Source organism: Apis florea, unplaced genomic scaffold (assembly GCF_048593485.1).
Source record: "Apis florea isolate Af1SG1 unplaced genomic scaffold, ASM4859348v1 contig_3493_pilon, whole genome shotgun sequence".
Lineage (NCBI taxonomy): Eukaryota > Metazoa > Arthropoda > Insecta > Hymenoptera > Apidae > Apis > Apis florea.
Window position 1 is genome coordinate 1,782,617 of NW_028256772.1, and position 21,008 is coordinate 1,803,624.

Sequence of the window (21,008 nt, forward strand, 5' to 3'; positions counted from 1 at the left end):
ATAAAATATATAAATATTTAACAAAAAAAATAAAGATTGCTACATCATAAATAAGATTAAATTATAGAATGTTATATTTTAGAATAATATCTCAAATGATACATCACTTATATCGTATGTATCTCTCGTATTATTAATGTTAACATTAAACATTAAGATAATTTATAATTTTATTAAATGCAGTTTTTTGAAAAATAGTATTTTTTAAAATTAACATATTCTTTAATTAATTTTAACAAAATTACATATTTTATAATTTTACAATTACATATTTTATAAAAAAGTAATTGATATATTATGTATTTTATAAAAATGTTTTTTATAAAATTCGATTTCTTTTTTTAATTTTAATAATAGATTATATTTTGTAAGTTCTTATAATTATTTAAAAATTTTAATACAAATTATACAAATTAAATTAATACTTTTATATTTGTTTATTTATAAATGAGTATGTACTTTTTAACATTTAATATTAATAATAATTGTATTAGTAAATATATAATAATTGTATAATTATTTGTACAGATAATCTAAAACTACGAAATTTTATTATAAACAAAATGGTAAGAACAAATTGATGTGAATATAATTTTAATTTAAGTATGTTTTTTTTTATTCAAATTAAAATAAAAATTGTAAAATATAAAGATATAAATATATATATGCTAATTTAATATAATATTATATAAATATAAATGTAATTAAAATAGAATGAAATTGTATGTACATTTTCTGTGATATATATTAAAAAATAAATTTATAAGTTTGTAAATTATTTATAAATTTAAATTTAATTAAGAATCAATATTTTACATATATATATATATAATATATATCCACGTATAAAATTTCAAATTGTCTGTAATTGATTTGTTTTTCTAATTACAAACTATATATAATAGAAAATACTCTATTTTGAGAAACGAAGGGCCTATATAAATCAACTACACTACTGTCGTCACCCCCACTACCTGTTATGTCGTGAGCAGGTCTGAACACGTTCAGTATATGCCGGCGATCGCAGCATCAGACTACAGGTGGATTTCAAACAGTGCATTTGTTTTTGCGTTCGAAGCTCACACGGATGAACCTGTCAACTGTCTTCAAACAAATATTACGTACATGCGAGTACAATCACAAAAGTAATACATATTTCCGACCTTTATACATTTACATCATATTTTCCAATGGTAAGTAAAATAAAGTTTTTTATTTTTTTTTTATCTATTTTCAATAGAAAGTGAATCGAATGATTTCATTCAACAAATTTTGATAGCTTTTAATCAAATCAACGTATGATTGTTCCGCTAAAGATTTATCCGTCCTGTTAAATTGATACAATCAAGTTTGAGATATATTACATATCATCAGCAAAACATATACGTATATTATATATTTATTTTGCATATATAAAGATCATATATAAAGTTTATAATAGTGATATGCATATAATAGAAGTATCAAATCATTGCCACGTTGTCTAAAATCTTTTTATTCTTTTTTTTTTCTTATATTATTTTTTTAATTTCTATTAAAATAAATATTAAAATTCTTTTATTTGTTAAAGATTTTTAAATATTATAAATTTTGTAATTTAACATCATGATTTCATCATCTTTTTGAGTACTGATTATCTTTAATAATTCTTTTTTGAAAATATTTTTTTTAATGTATTCGATTTCACGTACAATTGTACTAAAGTTGTAAACAAACTTTTTTTATTATACGATAAATAGCGCAATTATTATTGATATCAAGTATTATTTTCATTAAAATGAAGTTTAATAATAAACTAAAATATGAAAAAATGTATAAAAATTTATGTAATGTGTTATAATTTATATAAATCCCACCATGATTTTTTTATTGAAACCGGAATATATGTTCCACGCAGTTCTCAGTACGACATAAGCGCGCCGCGATGAGTCACTCAACTGCCGTTTTTTTCTTTTTCGCCCGGGAATCTCTGCAGCCATTATAGAAATAAAATATCACAAAGGAATAAGAAAACAATTATAATATTAAATTTTTGATATAGTGTTTATATATATATATATATATATATATATATATATATATATATTATATGCATATATATGTATATATGGATACAATATATACACATATAAAACATATAGTTTTAAATTTATGTATTCATATTAGATATAAATATAAATATAACAGAAATAAAAGAAATAAGAATATTATAATTTATTGAATTATATCATTAGCATTATATGAAAAAATTTATATTTTTTATAATTTATTTTATAAAGTATATAAATTTATACTTGCACCTATAAATATAATAATTTAAAATTTTGATTAATAAATTTTATTGAAATATTTTAAAATTTATCAATTTAATAATAAAAATTTTTTAAATAAATTTTAATTGTTTATAATATGTGATATTCTTATAAAAAAACATGTCAATTAATATATATTTTATACGAATATATAATGCTAAAAATTTAGTATATAATATAATACATAATTTAATTACTAATTAAAAACATGATATTATAATTTTACAAAAATTACGATAATTTTATCAGAAAAAATTTCTTATCGATTATTTTGTAAATGGAAAAACTAATCTTATCTTTTAATATTATATTTATTATTGTATTTAATATTTTTTAATAATATAATATAATTATATAATATAATATATACAATTAGCATTTTTTATAATGTTTATGCAATATATATCCAATTCTAATAAGAGGAAAAAGGAATAAGAAAATTTCATTACTATATTCTAAAATAATTAATTTTCGACAATAATGAAGAAAATATTCTGATAATTAAAAATGAATGTATTTATAAAAAATAAAAAATCATCATTGTTAAGTAATTTTAATTATTTTTGTATATTTTAAAAAAGATTAATATAAATAATACCTATTTATATAATAATAATATAATAATAATATAATATAATAATTATATATAATAATTTTATATATATTATCAAAATAATCGATAAATCCATTCTGCGTAATTGTAGATCAAACTGTCAAATGGTAGCACTTATCCCAAACAAAATGGCGGTTTTCTGGAAGATCAAAAATTGCAGAATCATTTTTCTATATTTTAATTTTACAGTTAATTTATTAAAAATATTAGTAAAATATTAAACTATGCTTCTTTTTGATTTATTACTTCTTAATATTTATTTTATATTTCATTTATGTGATTTGATAAAGTTATTATGTATAAACAAAAGTTTGGAATATATACAGTTTACTTTTTTCTTTTTATAAGAAGATTACATATTAATAATAAATTATATAAAATTTGTTTTTTGATGAATTTTTAATTTTCATTTTTTATATTAATTGTTACATAAAAAAAATAAGTTTAAAAAAATAATTTTTTTAGAGTATCTTCTTACTATTACTGATATATAGGTCAGAAGGAATCGTTGAGAATATGAGTTAGATTTAAAACCGGAAGTGCTTGCATTCCACATTATTTTACGAATATATCGAATAAAATCGAAAAAAATGAAATTATTTTTTTAATTGTTACCATAGATTTTTCCAGATTAATTATATTAAATTAATTATTTTAAACATTTTTGCAAAATTTTTCAATTTATATATAAACTATTTTTATTTATTAATAATGAATAATATTATATAGTTATAGTTAAAAAATAATTATTTAAATAATTATAATTAAATTATAAAATAAGATATCCATTTTTTATAGGAAATACATAAAAATATATAGAATAATAGAAAAATATATACAATGTTTAAGTATTATGTTATGTTTAAAAAATATTGCAATATTATAATAAAATATTTATAATATTTGGATTATAAAATTATTATTAAATTGTTAAATTACTCTGTATTTAATTTTTATTTTTTTAATGATACATATAAATTTACATAAATAAAAATCTTCACAAAATTATTCGTAGAATTTATTCAAAATTTTAATTATAATAATAGTTAATTTTTATAATTTTTATATATTAATTAATTTTTGTACAAATTATAATTCTTAAAAAAATTATAATCAGCTTAATTTTATGTTTATTGATATAGAAAGAGAAAACTTATTATAATATAATATTCATTTCGATTATTATTTAACAATCATTCTCTAACAAATATGTATAAATTATAGCTAATATCTATTGAATCATTTAAATTTCAAAAGTTATGAAGTAATTAGAAGTAAATTATTTTATAGGCTACGATAGAGGAAAAATCTTGTCATGATGATACTGATTGTCCCGATAAGCAGTATTGTTATCATGTATCGGAGCGATGTGTTGACTTTACCCAATGCAGTAGGTATAATAGAGAAGAAAATAGTAAAGGAAGATCACGACACCCTTCTCGATGTGGACCTTGTTTTCCTGGGTAATTTATTAATTTTTTAATTACTTTTCTTTCTTTTTCTAATTTTTTTTTATTAAATATTCATATATGATATATAATTTTAATTTTATTGTTAATTCCAAATTTCAGTTACACTGCGGAAAAATTAAGTACTGGAGAAATGGCGTTGTTATGTAGAAAAATAAATGCAGAGCAAAGTATTTCCGGTAAATAAAAAAAAAATTTTTGATAAAAATTTTTGAAATCATAATTTTTGTTTGTGCACTAATTTTTTTCTTTTTTATTTTATATAGAAACATACAGATTGAACAGCAATATAATTATTTATACAACACTTGGAATATTGACAATTTTTGGAGTATTGACTTTACTTATTATTATATTCTATAAAAAACGTAAGTAATAAATTTAAATATTTTTAATTCCTTTTGATATAAATATTTTTTTTTTTTTTGAAAAATAAAATATATATATATATAACTACAAATATGCAATTCTAGGAACATCAAAACGACAAAATAATAATATAAAACAAAGCGGAGAACTTCGTGTTATGGAACCCACTGCTCCACCTTTAGAAAATAGTAAGTAATACTTATAAATATTATTATTTTTAAGAGCAGCACTAAAAAAAAATTTATTTAAATGACGCAAATTATGATTATTATTAATAAGTAGGTAGATTTATCTATTGCTTATTATTCATTTTTTTTAAAAAGTACTTTATTTAATATATTTTTTTCTGATATTTATAGTAAAACAAACTCTCAATAAATTTATGCTAAATTGTAAATTAAGATATATAAGCACTGTAGTTTGCAGCTTTTGTGTCTTAATTTTGCACTTTTTAACATTTTCTTATGTGTTTAAAATTACTAACCGTGAAAAAAACGGTTAATTTTGTTTTACGAAAAAGAACAATTATTTCATTACAGTATACCTACCTACTTGAACGCTGAATTTACTTGCGGACTGTTCAGAACGCGGTAATAACATATATAGAATTATGTATGTTACTTGGATAATATTAATATGATGTTTAATATAATTTCTTCATATATAAATTATCATTACATTAATATTTTACAGGTCCTTTCATCACTTGCAAAAAAAAGTCATCTCCGGTGCCTTTTAATAATAATAAAAATTTAAAAGATAAGAATAATCTTGTGCGTGCTACTTGTTGTGCACCTCCATATAGGGATCATACAAATTTTAATTATGAAAACGATCAAAATAACGATAATGCAACAGAACCATTGCATTATATGTCTAATCAATCTAATAATTGGACTTCAGAGTAAGTAAATATTTAAAAAAAAAATATGTTTATTCAATCATAATTATATATGCATAACTATTTTATTATTTATATTATATTATTTATAATATTTATTATATAATTTTAGGCAACTAACACGTGAAGTTATAAATGGAAATTTATCTGGATACGAAGTAGCACAAATGGATAATATCTTAAACACAACTTTAATTCAAACAGATAATGCTTCTTCATCTAATTCTCAAGAAGATAATAATAATAACAACACTAATAATGATGATTCAAGATCTGAATCAAGTAATACTCAAAATAATAGAGAACATATACGAATTTCTAATATTTTGATTTCTCAAAAAATATCTATGAATGTGAATTTACTCAATAATGATTCTTGATTTCAAAAATATGCATATCATAAGATAGTATGTTAATCAAGTGCCTCACTTATATAAAGCAATATTAAATTTTTTTTATATAGAATTAAATCAAAAAGATAATTTTAATGAATATTAAAAACTACAAAAATGATAAATATTTAATATGCAATTAAATATCCATTATTCAGGCCATAATATTTTAGAATAATAATTCATTTAAAAAGTAATAGTAATTGATATTTAAGATAGTCAGCTAAAAAGTCTGCTCTAGTCAATAAATCTTAATAACATTGACTGCTAAAATGAAATAATTTTTTTATTTTTTTAAATATATGTTTGAAATATTTTTAAAATAATTTCACTTTTCTTTTCATATGAAATAAAAGTTTGTATTTTTCAAAATAATATAAGATATATCAACATTATGGCCTTATATATTTCTTATATCTTACTTATTTCATTTAATTTTTGTTTTTCTAGATATTTTTTATTTTTAAAAAAATTCAAAAATAAATAGAATTTTAGAATTTAATTTAATATTTGTAATGATTGTTTATAAATTTTTTCTCTATTTTTAAGTATTAAATGACAAGTTTTTAATATTTTTTATTAATAAAATTATTAATAAAAGTTCTTTTTTATATAAATAATTTCTTACATAAAAATATTATTATATTAATCATTTTATTTTAAATATATTGCATGATAATCTTTTAATTTGAGTTTTGATTTATAGATTCCTCAATATTTTGCAATACTTATTAATAAAATTTATTTGTTTCTTATTGTTTAAAATTATATTATATGATTTATATGTTGAACAAAAATTTTAGCATAATTTAATATAAAAAATTTCTATGTTTGTATGTTTAGAAAATATAAATATTATTAGTTACTTATTTATAAAATATTAATTTTATACTCAAATTACATACATTGTTATAAATGAAGTGCATTGAAGTAAATTTTAAATATATGTAATTACAAAATACTTCTTTATTTTATCTTCTTTTTATAATAAAACTTTTATTTTAATAAATACATGATTTGATAAAATATAAAATTTATCTTTATTTTTAAAATCTTTAATAATTAATAAATTTAAAATACAAAAACTTTTATTATGATATTTATGATATTTATGGTTTTTAATTTATTACAGGATTAAAATTTTTTTATATAAATATAAAATATTCATTTTCGTAATTGTAATTTTGTTTTATCAGAGCATACCAATATTTAAATAAATTCCCTAATAATCTTACTATTATCATATGCGAGATATAAAATAGAACTATTATTTCATAAAACTTTACATTTCAAGTTCTTTTGCTTTATGATTTTAAAACAATGAATTTAGAAATTATATTTAATTTTTTTCAAAATTAATAAAAAAATTAAAATTCCAAATATAACATAAAATTCCAATTTATTTATTTTAGAAAACCATTAATTTTATATTTTATCTATCATATTTTATTTAATTTTTTTTCTAATTCTTTTTATATTTTAGTTTTTGTCAAATAAAATTAAAAAATATCAATTTTAATTTTATAATAACTTTAATTAAATTTCAAAAAATTATAAATATTTAAATAATATAATCCAATATTGATAAGGCTGTTGTATTCGTTTAAATTCAATTTAAAATACCATCTAATGTAATTTTATATAATCCTCATTTACTAATATGTATATATTTAGTTATTTATTATTTATAGTATAGATAAAATGCTTATACTAATTATTAATTTAACATTGAATCATAATATTTCACAAATATCACAAGTATCACAATATTATTTGCATTACAAAAATTATTCTGTATTGAATAATAACTGTTTGTTGCTATATAATAATAAATATCTTTTACTTAACTTGACTCTTATTCTATTTTAATAATTATTTCATAGTGTAGTTATTATTTATGAGTAGAAGATTTAAATCAAAATCAAACTTCTAAGTTGGTATGTCAATCAAATTTGGTAAATTGTCAAAATTCAATAAAATTGGTCTACTTTTATATCTAACCTGTGATATAACTAAAATGCAAAATTTAATTACAACTCCTCGTTCTATAGTGCTATTATTTAACTCTATTTTAAATAGAAATATAATATAATAATATTGCATTGTACTAACACATTAGAATTTTTATCATTTCCATTGTTATTTTATTCCATTCTAAATTAATAATATCATATGTGTATGAAAATGATAATGAAAATTTTATCATATAACATAAAAATACCTCCTATCATATAACATAAAAATTGAATGATAAATCTGTTCTACGTTTACTCTATGCTAGTATGTTCTTTAATAAAATGAAAGTATTATTGGTAGCAATGTATAGTGCTATTTCAAATTTCGTGAATAAAAATAACTGATAATAGAATTTTATATTTATAAATATTTAATTGAATATTTTATTAAAAATATTAATGCAAACATAATAATGAATGATATAATAATATTTAAAGAAAAGTATATAAATATTACGGATTCACAAATAAAAGATTTATTGCAAAATCAGATTCAGTTAATCAATCATGTTAAGAATAAGCAAAATCAAGATTACAATGGTAATTTATTACATTATTAGTATGTATTTGTATGTTATTATATAAATAAAAATACAAAAGATATTTTTTTTTTAGAAGATGAAATAAAAATCAAAGATTTAACATTAAAAATAACCTCTATGCGAGAGAGTCTTCAATCCAAAAAACAAACGTTAGAATATAAAAATAATCTTTTATCTAAACATTTAGACCATGTGGTAATTTTTATATATTTTATATATTGACATATAAAATTTTTTTTCACTGAATTTAATAAAAAATTAAAATTTAATATTTTTGAAGACAGAGATAAAAGAAGAAAAAGATAAATTTTTGAAAGAATATCAGCTATTAGAATTGCAAAGAAATAAACTCAAAACATGTAAACGAAATTTACAAGATCAAGAATTATTAGATAAAGGGAGGTTTGTAAACTTATTAGTATTCTTATCTATATTATATTCTATATTATATTTCTTATATCATATAAATTTTATAATTTTTTTAAATTATAGAAGAAAATTTTTATTGTATAAAGTATTAACAGGAATACGATGGGATTATGAAAAACTTAAAGAAACTATTACAGGATGTATCCTTTTTAACATAAAATTTATTGTTTAATTCATATGATCATATTCTTAATAATAATATTAGATGTGTTACATAAAAATTATATTCATCATTTTTCTTATATAAATGAAGAAAATACAAAAGATATAAATGATCTTTTATGGCAAGAAATATATCAATCTATACTTCAAAAAGAAAATAATGAAATATATGATAAAGAAAATATTGTAGAAAATAAAGAACTATAACATAAAATAAATTTTTATTCAATAATAATTTTTTATTAATATAATTATGATTATAATATTTTTATTTAATGTTACAATAAATGGAAATGAAAAAAAATGCAAATATTTTTTTTTTAATTCATTTTGTTGATTCAAGATTAAATTATTACATTATCTTTTATATTATTATTAAATAAAATTAATTTATAACTTTTTTTAAATTTTAATTGTTTTAAAATATTTAAAAATTTTAATTATTTAATTATATTATATCCATGTATATTCTATATACATTTTTTAAAAATTTGATGATAAGAGCATATAAACTTAATAAATATCATAAATATCATAAGTAAATATACAATAAATAAATATTATAAATCTCTTTTAATTAAAATAAGTTATACAAAAAATTATTAATATTATTATTTTTAATTATTATTATTAATATTTTATTCTATTATATAAATATATAATTATTATTAAATTTTATTAAATTAAATTAATATAAAAATAAATATTTTCTTGTTTTTAATAAATTCTTATTCTACTTAATATTAACAAATTTTTATATGTTGTGTAATTTGAAATTATATAAAAAAAATAATTTAAAATTTTTTTTCACTAGTATAAGATATTTTTTTTAACATTAATACAAAGTTACTAGATTTAAAACTATAAAATAAATATTATTTTTATAAATAACAGATTTTATATGTATTTTATAAAAATACATAAGAAAATAAATATTCTTTTTAATTTTATAAGTATATTTTATAATTTATTTTTCTTTAGCTATTATCATTTTTTTGATATACTTATATAAAAAGCTATTTGGAATCCATGTACTATACACGATGAAGTTACGTATTCCGTATCCAAGAAAGTAAGTAAAAGATACATAACATCAAATTGATAATTAATTTTTTCAAAGTAAGGCATTTTTCGGAATCTAAACATTCTATCATACGTTTACATTAAATTACGAACGAATTTTGTATCTATATATTTACAGTTTTTAACCTACAAAGTGAGTTATATATATTTAATTTTGATTTTTAAAATTTGTACAATATTGTCAACTAATTAAATTAAAAAAATTTTTCAGACGAGAAAAATTATAAATTTAAAAAGAAACTACAAACAATTTCTCAAAAAATCATTATAATTTATTAAAGAAGAATGTCAATATTATTACGACTTGTTCGTTCTCATAGAATTAAGAATAGATTGATGTTTTTAAAACCAAATGAGATTAAAATATATAATAGAATATATCGTAGTGATTTACCAACTCAAAAAACTGAAAAAGAAGATTTATATGAAATAAAAAATGCATGGGCTAGTTATGGATTTGACAATGAAAATAAGGAAGCTGATCGTCAAGGCATGCACATAACATTTTTTACTTGTATCTCTTTAGTCTTGATATTTGGAATTCTTATAATTGTTTATGCACCAGATCCACTTCTGAAAGATTGGGCTCAACGTGAAGCATATCTACAACTTCGCTATAGAGAAGAAAATGGTTTGCCATTAATTGATCCAAACTTAATAAATCCATCAAAATTTACTCTTCCAAGTGAAGAGGAAATAGTTGATGTTGAAATAATTATTTAAATATTTCCAAAATATTGAGTATGGAAAAAATTAGTATTTTTAGTTGTTAAAATCTTTATTATTCTATATATATTTATACCATAATATTTAAAAAAAATATTTATCTGTACAATATAATAAATGATTTTTATCTAAAATCCAAAATGATTTTTATTCTTATTTATGGATATTTTTAAAATTATAATAACCTATGTATTTTTTTGAAAAAAAAAATATATTTATAAATATATATAATAAATCATTATCTAAGAATTAATAATTTCTTCTTTTTAATTTCTAGATATGAAAATTTCATTCATTCAATTTAATATGTAAATGTTTTATTTATTTATTTGATAACAAATTTAAAGTTGTAATCTTATACAATAAGATAAATTATATAACACAAATATTACATATACAATGTTATGTATATGTTATTTTTAAATTATAGTGATTGAAAAAATAAAATTCATAGTTACAGTTAAATAAGAAAAAATATAAGAAAAAACAAATTAATGACATAAAGATTTAATACTTCTTTTTTTTTTAAAATGTTTTAATTTGATTTTAATTTAAGTAATTAATAATCTTTATCTATGTACAGAATTACATAATTTATCCTCGCATATCTGAAAATTTGTTTACATTGCGTTTAAACAAGTAGTAAAGTATAAACGCATAAAATACAAGTAATACAATATATTCGTAATAGATACATTGCGCTCTTTTACCTTTATTCTTTAATATGTACTTTGTTATAAAACAGATATTTTCATTAGAAATAATATGATCGTTACTGCGTTGTTGATGGTATAGATGTGGGAACAGTACTAACGTCAGTTAATTCATTTTGTTGAAGAACAGACGAATAGAAAGACGTATTTTGTGGTAAACTTGCACTGACGGTAATAGGTGGCATTCCGGGTAACGATATGGGCGTCGTTACAACATGGGACTGAGGCACATTGAATTGTATTGATGGTGATACATTACTTTGTACAGTTGTAAAATTTTTCGACGTTCCAACAACGCCCGTTGTTTCATTTAAGACTGTCGTATTAGTAGTAAAAGTTGATAAAGGTGGAGTTGTTGGCATACCAGGTATATTCGGCATTTTATTTTGATTTAATGTGGAATCATTATCTAAATAAGAATAATATCATTGTTTACTTATTTGAATGTTGCAATCATTTATAAATACTTACTATATGTTGCACTTATAATTCCTTGATTAGATATAACATGAGATATAGAATTAGTAGTAGTAGATCCCCCAATAGTAGCAGGATTTAATTGAGAAACATTACATGTTTGAACATTTGGTGCATAAGTACTTTGCATCACATTAGAAGTTTCAAGTTCGGATTTTGTAATGTTTTCTTGTGATGAAATATAGTTCGGTGGTATAGAAAAACCTGGTGGTATGTTAGTAACTACATTACTTCCTTCTGTATGAGTAGTATTTGATGTGACTTGATTTGAAATAGTAGATTTAACATTACTCTATAAAAGAAAAAAATAAAATTTATTATATGTATATTTTAATAAATTTCATATAATATTAAATATGCACCATATATAAATTATTTGATTTGTGTTCTTGAATGTTCCTAATAGGTATTCTATGTAAATATCCATATCCAATTCCACAACCCAAACTGTAAAAGCATAAAAATTTTATATAAAATATAAAGCATAAATAAAAAAATATTTTAAAATACTAATAATAATGAATTTACTACCTTCCTTCTCCACCCCAAGAATGATTGGGTGTAATTGTAACTTCTCTACAAGAATCATCTTCTGTATTATATACATATAATTTTAAAAATCGAGATTCATGTGCTTCTATTAGAGTAAATAAATCCTCAGACTCATGTAAAACTGAATCAGCACCAATAATATAATCTGTGAAAGGACGTAAACCTGCTAATTCAGCAGGAGAAGATGGATATACTTCCTAAGAAATAATTTAAGAAACCCTAATTTTTTTATGTAATTCTTAATTTTTTGTAATTCAATTATATTCTACTTACAAGAACATGCCAAACATTTTCATTAGAACCTTCAAAAGAACAAAATCTTACACTAACACCAAGAAGACCTTGTCCACCCCATGTGAGACTAGGTACTATAACAGTTTGTCTTACAGATTGTGTTTTACTGCTGTATACTGTAAGTGTTAATTTTTTATCTACACCATTTTTAAGAAGCTCCTTTAATGTATCATTATCTTGATCCTATAAAAAAGAATTATTAATTTAACATAAATTTTATAGAATTAATAATTAAATATATAATATAAATTAAAAATAAAAATGATAAAAATCGTACCAAGCGAGTATTTCCAATAGCTACAATAAAGTCAAAGAATGCTTCTAAACCAGCTTTCTGACCAGGAGAACCTTCTTGTACCTATTTCAGTGATGAGGTTCGAATCAAATTTACTAAATATCTAACAAAAAGATAGCTATATTTATTGAAAAATAACTCTTAATTCTAGATTTAAATTTTAAATTATACAGTAAAATTCATTGATTTTTGTTTAAATTATAATAAATCATAGTAAATTTATAATATATTAAAATATTAACCACTGAAAATTGTAATAAAATTTATTTCATTCAATAAAAAAGTGTTTGAAACAATTCATAAAGAAAATTACAGTATTTTGACAAATTTTTTTTACCCTCAATACATGGTAACCTTCCGTACCACCTCCTGGTATTTCAATACTATGAGAAGATCCCATTTTTGACAAGGAAACTTCTTAAAATACAGAAAGCATCAAAAAGATTGTTATTTTGAAAATAATAATCGAAATAGAAAAATATGTAACACAAAACTTTGTACAGATTCGTTGGTGACGTAGCCTATCATATGTAAAAGTTCTGATATGCTTACGATTCATTCAGTGTTACCAATGTATGTAACATTTTTAGAAAAAAATACATATTATTTATCATCAACTTATAAATTCACTTATACTACATAGATAAATCAATAAACTTATTATAAAATTATATAAATTATTATTAATGATTTTAAAAATAAGACAATATTTAATTACATAATTGATAATATTAAAATGATATTAAAATTATTAATGTAATTTAATTTTTCTGAATAAAAATTTTTTCATGTATCGTTAATAATATTTTAAAAATAATTATAAATTTATTTATTAATCAAATCTATTAAATATATAATTATTTAAAATTATATATTTTTTTAGAAATTGAATGAAATTTATAATAAAATATATAATGAATACATTATAAGAAATTTTATAGAAAATTAATTAATTTTAATTTGATTCTAATTTTTCATATATTAATTCATAAAATATTAAATAAATATCAATATTTATAATTTTCGGCTGAAAATTCATTATAAATATCATTTGCGCATGTGTCACAAATTTGAATATATTTAAAACTAAACCGTCATACGTAAAACTACTTTATGTACATAAAATATAATTTGTAATAAAATTCAAAAAAATTATATAATAAAAAATAAAAAAAATATGGATTTAGATTTAGAAAAAATTCATAATATTTTAATTGAAGCTAATCTTCCATCAAGCATAAAAGATTTAAAAAATCCAACAGAAGAATTTGTTGTCAAACTAATTAATACTTTCTTAAAAAGATTTCATATCGATTTTAATACATTTGATAAGGTGAAAATATTTATTATTTATGTTATATTATATATACATAGTAATATTTTTATTATATCTTATTATTTAATAAAAATTAAAAAATTTTTATTATTTATTAAAGCCCACAATGGAACAACAAGATATTATGCAATATTGTGAAGATTCTACTATAATTGGACTTGTAAATTTACATATTGTTATGGTTCAAATATGTGATCGAATATATTTAAAAGATCTATGTATTACAGATATAACTAGTCCAGGTAATTTTTTTTAAAAATTATAAAATAATAAATTAGTTATTAAATATAATAAAAATAATATAATAAAAAATAATTATATTATTTAGGATCAAAAAAAGTACGTAAACAAGCAAAGTTCCTTGCAAATTTCATATTATATGCAACTAACAAAGAATCGGATATAGAAGATAAAGTTAATGAAATTCAAAGCCGAGCAAAAATTTTACATGATATGTTAGAAAAGAAAAATGAAATATTAGAAACTAGAAAAGATAGAGCATTGCATGTAGCAAAACAATTATCATCAAAAGAAAAAGTATTATTAATATAACATTGAATATATATTTATATTTTAAACTATATCATATTCTTTTTAATTATAATATTATATTATATTCTTTTTTTTTTTTTAGTACATTGCAGAAATTCAAAAATTACAATCTAAACTTGAAAAAAATAATCAAAAATATATTGAATTAATAGCAAGAATGACAGCAGCAGAAGAGAAAAAACAACATGCAGCAAAACTTTGTGGAAATTATAAAGCACAAGCATTAAAGGTAAATTAACATTTAGAAACAAATTAAAATCATTTATATAATATATTATTATTATTATCATTATATTTATTATAGTTAAGTAAAACAATAACAGAATTACAATCAGAAATTGTACAATCGCCAGAAGAATATCAAATACGTTTAAATGAGTTAGAACAACAGCAAAGTGCTAAAGTTAAAGAACGTGAAACAATGCAAGAAGCATTTCAGGATAAAAAATATTTAATTGAACAACAGAAAAATATATTAACTTTTATTCAAGAACAATTACAGAAATTTATTGAAGTTCCAAATATACATGATCGATTAAAGTATTTATATAATTTTTTAATAATATATTTTTATTAAAAATTTAAATATTACTTTATTGTATTTTTTATTTTCAGAGAAATAAGAATACAAGAGGATAATATAAAGAAGCAAGTTAATACTCTCAAAATAGAAATTGAAAAACTTGAAAAAAAATTAGAAATTCAAAAAGATCAGCATAAAGTAGATGAAATAAATGAAATTCATGCTCAATGTATAGAACGTCTTTCTCCTTTACGTAATTTAAATGTCCAATTATTAAGGTATTTTAAAAGTAATATATTAAAGAGATATTCTTAATAAAAATTATAAAATATATTTGTTTAGAATTTAATAAAATTTTAAATTATAGTAATAAGAAATCATATAAAGAAAAGTTAGAAGAAATGCAAGTTCAACATAATGATGATTATTTGAAGCTGAAAAAAATGCAAAATATAATAAAAAAAGTAGAAGAAGAAACTATAGGACTTCTTAAGAATTACCAAGATTTATATAATAATGAAATCTCGACTGTAAGTTTTGTTAAAATTATTTGTATATTATATTATATAATGTATTTCCTATGTACTTTTGAAATTATATTTTTAAGAAATTAAATTAATTTAAATTATATTTTATTTGTAAAGAGAAAATTATTAATCAAATTCATGTAATATTTAACTTTTTATATTAACAGGAAAAAACTTTATGGAAAACATGGATAATTGATTAAAAGTTATACAAATATAAACAAAGAGAATAAAATTCTTAAAAATATTATCAGTAATAGATAATTTTTCATCAATAATATATATTCTTAATTTTATTGAATTATAAATATTAATTAATTATATTTGAAAATATACAAAAGATTAAAAATGTTATTGAAATTTAATAATTAATAAAATATATTATATAAGTGTATCAGGATTAAATATTTAAAAACACAATATATATATTATTTAATTATATTACTTAAAATATATTTAAAATATAACAACATAGTTTTAATAGAACAATTATCAACAAAATAAATATTTCAATTTTTTTTGTAGAATAAAATATACATAGAATATTATATTTGTGGGATATTTTTAAATAGTTGTTCTGAAAGCCAAAATAAACACAAAAATATACAAAGATATATATAAGAATATTAGTTAAGGCTTATTTATTAAGTTATAATTAAAATTTATTTATTAAGTTATATTTAAAATTTGCGTTAAACGAACCAAATCGGAGATAGTTCTATCTTTGCTTGCTCTATCTCCATTCTGTTTCATCTAATGTAAACTTTTGTGAATTGTTTAACAGCTTAATAAATAAATTCTAATTAATATTTTTGTATAACACTTTTTGTATTTATTTTATTAAATCGATTCTTCAGATATGAATATAATAAGTTTTAATAAGTGTATGATTAGTTTCATAATTATAAATAAATTTATCAGATATAATATTTATAAAAAGATAAATTCTTTGATAAATTCATTCTTTTTAATAATATTTATATTTTTATTATATTTAATTAAAATCGAATTAAAATAAATTATATACTTGATTTTAAATTCAACATACAAAACTTATTATATCTATAAACTTATAATTTGCAAAAAATTTCAATTTTTTTTTCAAGGATTTATACTTAAAACAATTTTTTAAATATAAATATATTAATAAATGGTTTATAATATTTTAATTTATATAGTTTTCATATATTAACAATTATATTTAATAATATCTGTAATATAACAATTTTAAACTAATATATTTATTTGGAATGCATTCCATTCTTAGAAATGTACACTTACAAATAATTGAATTTCCATTTAATTATAAAGATAAAATATATATTTTCATTTCTTAATAATTAATATTTAATAATTAAAAAAAATATATTGTTATGAGAAAGTAAAATATGTTTGTGCATTTTGTTTTAATTTTGCTCTATATTTATAAAATATAACAATGTTAATTTTATATTAAACATACAATAAAAATTAAATATTGCATTAATAAAGTTTCCTATGCAATAAGTTTATGTATTATTTACATATTGACAGTTTTAACAATGTAACAGATACTAACATGTAGCTATAAACTAAAATAACATGTTCTCTAATAAGTCATTCTTGAGTAATTAAGAGTAATTTTCAGAGTATGTATATTGAAAACAGTTATATGTTATAGAGTTTGATGTATAAACATATCATTTGATCTATCTCAGTGTACAGAAAATAGTACATAGACTAGGGAATCTAATAATATACATATTTATATCAGCATATACATAAATTATCATAATATGATATAATTTGCACATATAAGATAATATTATTAGTAATTCATATTATAGAAGTACATTAATAATTGTTTTATACTACTATATACATATGCATAATACATACACATATTATATTGTTCTCTTTTTATATGCAAGGAGTTCTTATAGGTATATATGTTTGTTTATATATATATATATATATATATATATATATATGATAGAGATGCAAGCCTAACAGATTTGTTAAATATACAGAAAAGAACAATTCTTTGACAAATTGTGAAAACTTACATAAAATTTTTGTTTTTCATATATTATTAATTCCTCTTTTTCTTTATTTACTATACAAGTATTTCAATAAATTTAAGAAATATTTAACTTATTATATTTTATATAGATATTTTTGCTATGCAATTTATTAATATTTATAATTCATATTATTTTTTGTTCATTTGTATTTCACATCTAGAGACTTATAATTTTAAAAATAATAATGTATATAATCAATCAAATTTTATAAACATAAATCGTTAATATAATTTAATTAATTAAATTATATTAAATGGCAGTGATATAGAAAATTAAATTTTGGTTTTTTTATTTTAATTATTTATTTAAATAATATAATTTTTTCCAATTTATTTTTATTTCATATATTATGCTATTATTTACTTATTTTCATTTTAAAATTTTATTGATTATAGAAAATTAAAAAACTAACTAATTAATTTCAATATTAAAAAAATGCATTTTACATATTTTTTAATAATATAAAAAAAAAATAAAACTTTTTTATTGAAAAAAAATATAACATATCATTTTTATTTCTATAATAGTAAGAATGAGAAAAATTAAATTTTGAGATCAAATATAATACATTTATATTGATAATAAATAAATAAAAAAAAAATTTATTTTTAATTATATAATTATTATGATTTTTTATTTTTATGAAAATAATAGTACTATGCAAAATTTTATCCTTCTTAAAGAATATAATATAAATCAGCCTTTTTTATTTTTTATATTTTGATAGACTGAATTTATAATCATTTAAAAGTTTTCATAATATTATAAAGATTGCTTTGAAGATATATTTTTATGTGAATATATTTTACATGTCCTTTTTTTTTTTTTTTTTTTGATTTGATATTAATATACATATAATTGCACTGAACACTCTGATTATTTAACAAATTATATTTTTATTAGACTAAATAATAAAGTGATGTAATGTACAGTCTTTTCAAATACCAATTCCACGTATTAATCTTTTGAAAACTTGTACAAATTTTTTATGAACAAATTTACATACTTTTTTATAATTTTTAATTATAATTTTCTTTAGTAATTATATTTATAAATTGTTTTTGCAATTAAAACAATAAATAATCAATTAATAATTGAAAAAATTGTTTAAAAATATTTTCTATCACAGTGTATATTTATAAACAAAAATACTGTCAGAATCACAAAGATTTAGTTTCATCTTTTTCTATGTAGTTTTTTTACTGTAAATTAAAAATATTCTTAATAGTAGTATTATAAAAAAAATTATACATATAATTCATAAAAATCATTACATAAACACATATAAGTTCAATAAACACATATGAGTTCAAAATATTTTCTCATTTAGAAAGTTATGAAAAAATATTTTTATCTAAACATAATTTATAGATAATTCTATATAGATAGACATAAAGATGTTAGAAAATATGATTATTAGAAAAATTGCAAGATTTTTTAAATTTTATTTTTACTGTCTAAAGGACAAGTCAGTCATATTCTACATTTTTTATAGCATTTATAGCATCTAATATTTAAAACTATAAATTTATTCTAAGAAACTATTGCCAATTTTTTTGTTATAGAGTGTAGAATGAAATGATTGATATTTATATTATTAGACATTATTCATAACATGTTTACTATATAATATTTTATATTTTGTTAAATTAAGCAAATTATTAAATAAATTAATATTAATAAAACAATATTAAATAAAACATAATATTAAAAAATAGAAAAGAACTTTAAACATAATTCTGAAAAAGAATACATATAAGTTTTTTCATTTTGATATTTTGAAATAATCAAATTATCAATTCAGTCATAATTTTTTTTATATTAGGCTATTTTTATATTAGGCTAGATTTTTAAATAATTAAAATCTTCAAATATTCTCTTTCTTATAAAATAATACATTTGAAAAAAATATAAACCCATTGATCCATTGACATATTTTAAGGAGGGATAATCGTTTGAAAAAATTCAATTTTTTAATTTGATATTTTAAAAATATTTTTAAAAAACAAGATCTACAAAAAAATTTTAAAAATCATAAATTTGTAAAATTTTGAACGTTGTATATAATGTAACTTTGTACTTATATTACTAAGCCCGCGATATGATATCGCAAATAGTAAATATTTCCATCATTTTTTATATTTGTTTATTTCTTTATAGGTCATTGATCTATATATAAATTCGAAAATTATAATATCTTATATCAAAGTATGTAATTAATGAAAAATTTATGATTTCTATTTATATTATTAATTGTAATTTGTTACAAAAAAATTTAATATTTTAATGTTTTAAAGAAAAATTAGTAAAAAAAAAAAATTGAAGTATTAAGGAGTTAATATCATTCACTTGAGGATAAATATTTATTTAATAATCAGAAATATAAATAGTAAATAAAAATTATTTTTTATATATTAAATCATAAAGGTTTTAACATTGAAAACGTTAAATTGTGCAATCAATATGAATATGTATCAATACATAAGCAAGTGTATGTATTATTTATTCATAAAAAATAGTGATTAAGAATTATGATTATATCATAGAATTATAAGTTTTTTACATCAATTAATATAAAAATAATTAAAAATTAAGAAATAAGGCAATAAATTTATAAAGATATTTATAAATAAACTTCATCAATTTGATAAAAAAATAAAATA

The 21,008-nt window shown here is 18.2% G+C and overlaps 5 protein-coding genes across 9 annotated transcripts; 4 read left to right on the forward strand and 1 right to left on the reverse strand.

Moving 5' to 3' along the window:
• Nucleotides 1–1,000: 1,000 nt before the first annotated feature.
• Nucleotides 1,001–6,743, forward strand: LOC100865910 (uncharacterized). Its single transcript, XM_003693623.4, has 7 exons — nt 1,001–1,193; nt 4,216–4,388; nt 4,497–4,573; nt 4,661–4,762; nt 4,868–4,951; nt 5,457–5,667; nt 5,777–6,743. Exons 1-7 carry the CDS (start codon nt 1,191–1,193, stop codon nt 6,042–6,044), a joined length of 918 nt encoding a protein of 305 aa, XP_003693671.1. The 5' UTR covers nt 1,001–1,190; the 3' UTR covers nt 6,045–6,743.
• Nucleotides 6,744–7,651: 908 nt separating this feature from the next.
• On the forward strand, nt 7,652–9,422 carry LOC100865788 (uncharacterized). The gene is made up of 5 exons (XM_012486226.3): nt 7,652–8,611; nt 8,687–8,808; nt 8,894–9,015; nt 9,106–9,182; nt 9,248–9,422. Exons 1-5 carry the CDS (start codon nt 8,485–8,487, stop codon nt 9,409–9,411), a joined length of 612 nt encoding a protein of 203 aa, XP_012341680.2. The 5' UTR covers nt 7,652–8,484; the 3' UTR covers nt 9,412–9,422.
• A 573-nt stretch (nt 9,423–9,995) lies between these two features.
• NP15.6 (NADH dehydrogenase [ubiquinone] 1 beta subcomplex subunit NP15.6) lies at nt 9,996–11,154 on the forward strand. Of its 4 annotated transcripts, none has more exons than XM_086912861.1 (3): nt 10,017–10,276; nt 10,499–10,777; nt 10,853–11,154. In XM_086912861.1, exons 2-3 carry the CDS (start codon nt 10,573–10,575, stop codon nt 11,008–11,010), a joined length of 363 nt encoding a protein of 120 aa, XP_086768987.1. In that variant the 5' UTR covers nt 10,017–10,276; nt 10,499–10,572; the 3' UTR covers nt 11,011–11,154. The 4 variants fall into 4 exon arrangements, with proteins under 4 accessions (XP_031772297.1, XP_086768987.1, XP_086768986.1 ...); XM_086912860.1 differs by having other exon boundaries at nt 10,047–10,420; XM_031916437.2 differs by having other exon boundaries at nt 9,996–10,276; nt 10,499–11,154.
• A 159-nt stretch (nt 11,155–11,313) lies between these two features.
• Nucleotides 11,314–13,919, reverse strand: Grasp65 (Golgi reassembly-stacking protein 2). The gene is made up of 7 exons (XM_012486546.2): nt 13,682–13,919; nt 13,327–13,407; nt 13,029–13,232; nt 12,735–12,952; nt 12,566–12,650; nt 12,198–12,495; nt 11,314–12,135 (listed from the first exon to the last, which is right to left on the reverse strand). The coding sequence occupies exons 1-7, from the start codon at nt 13,742–13,744 to the stop codon at nt 11,786–11,788; spliced, it is 1,299 nt and encodes a 432-aa protein (XP_012342000.1). The 5' UTR covers nt 13,745–13,919; the 3' UTR covers nt 11,314–11,785.
• Nucleotides 13,886–16,539, forward strand: LOC100865546 (uncharacterized). Of its 2 annotated transcripts, XM_003693620.4 has the most exons (8): nt 13,886–14,677; nt 14,781–14,922; nt 15,009–15,217; nt 15,315–15,461; nt 15,537–15,772; nt 15,848–16,033; nt 16,123–16,285; nt 16,450–16,539. In XM_003693620.4, the coding sequence occupies exons 1-8, from the start codon at nt 14,522–14,524 to the stop codon at nt 16,483–16,485; spliced, it is 1,275 nt and encodes a 424-aa protein (XP_003693668.2). In that variant the 5' UTR covers nt 13,886–14,521; the 3' UTR covers nt 16,486–16,539. The 2 variants fall into 2 exon arrangements, with proteins under 2 accessions (XP_003693668.2, XP_086768985.1); XM_086912859.1 differs by lacking the exon at nt 16,450–16,539 and having other exon boundaries at nt 16,123–16,383.
• Nucleotides 16,540–21,008: the final 4,469 nt, after the last annotated feature.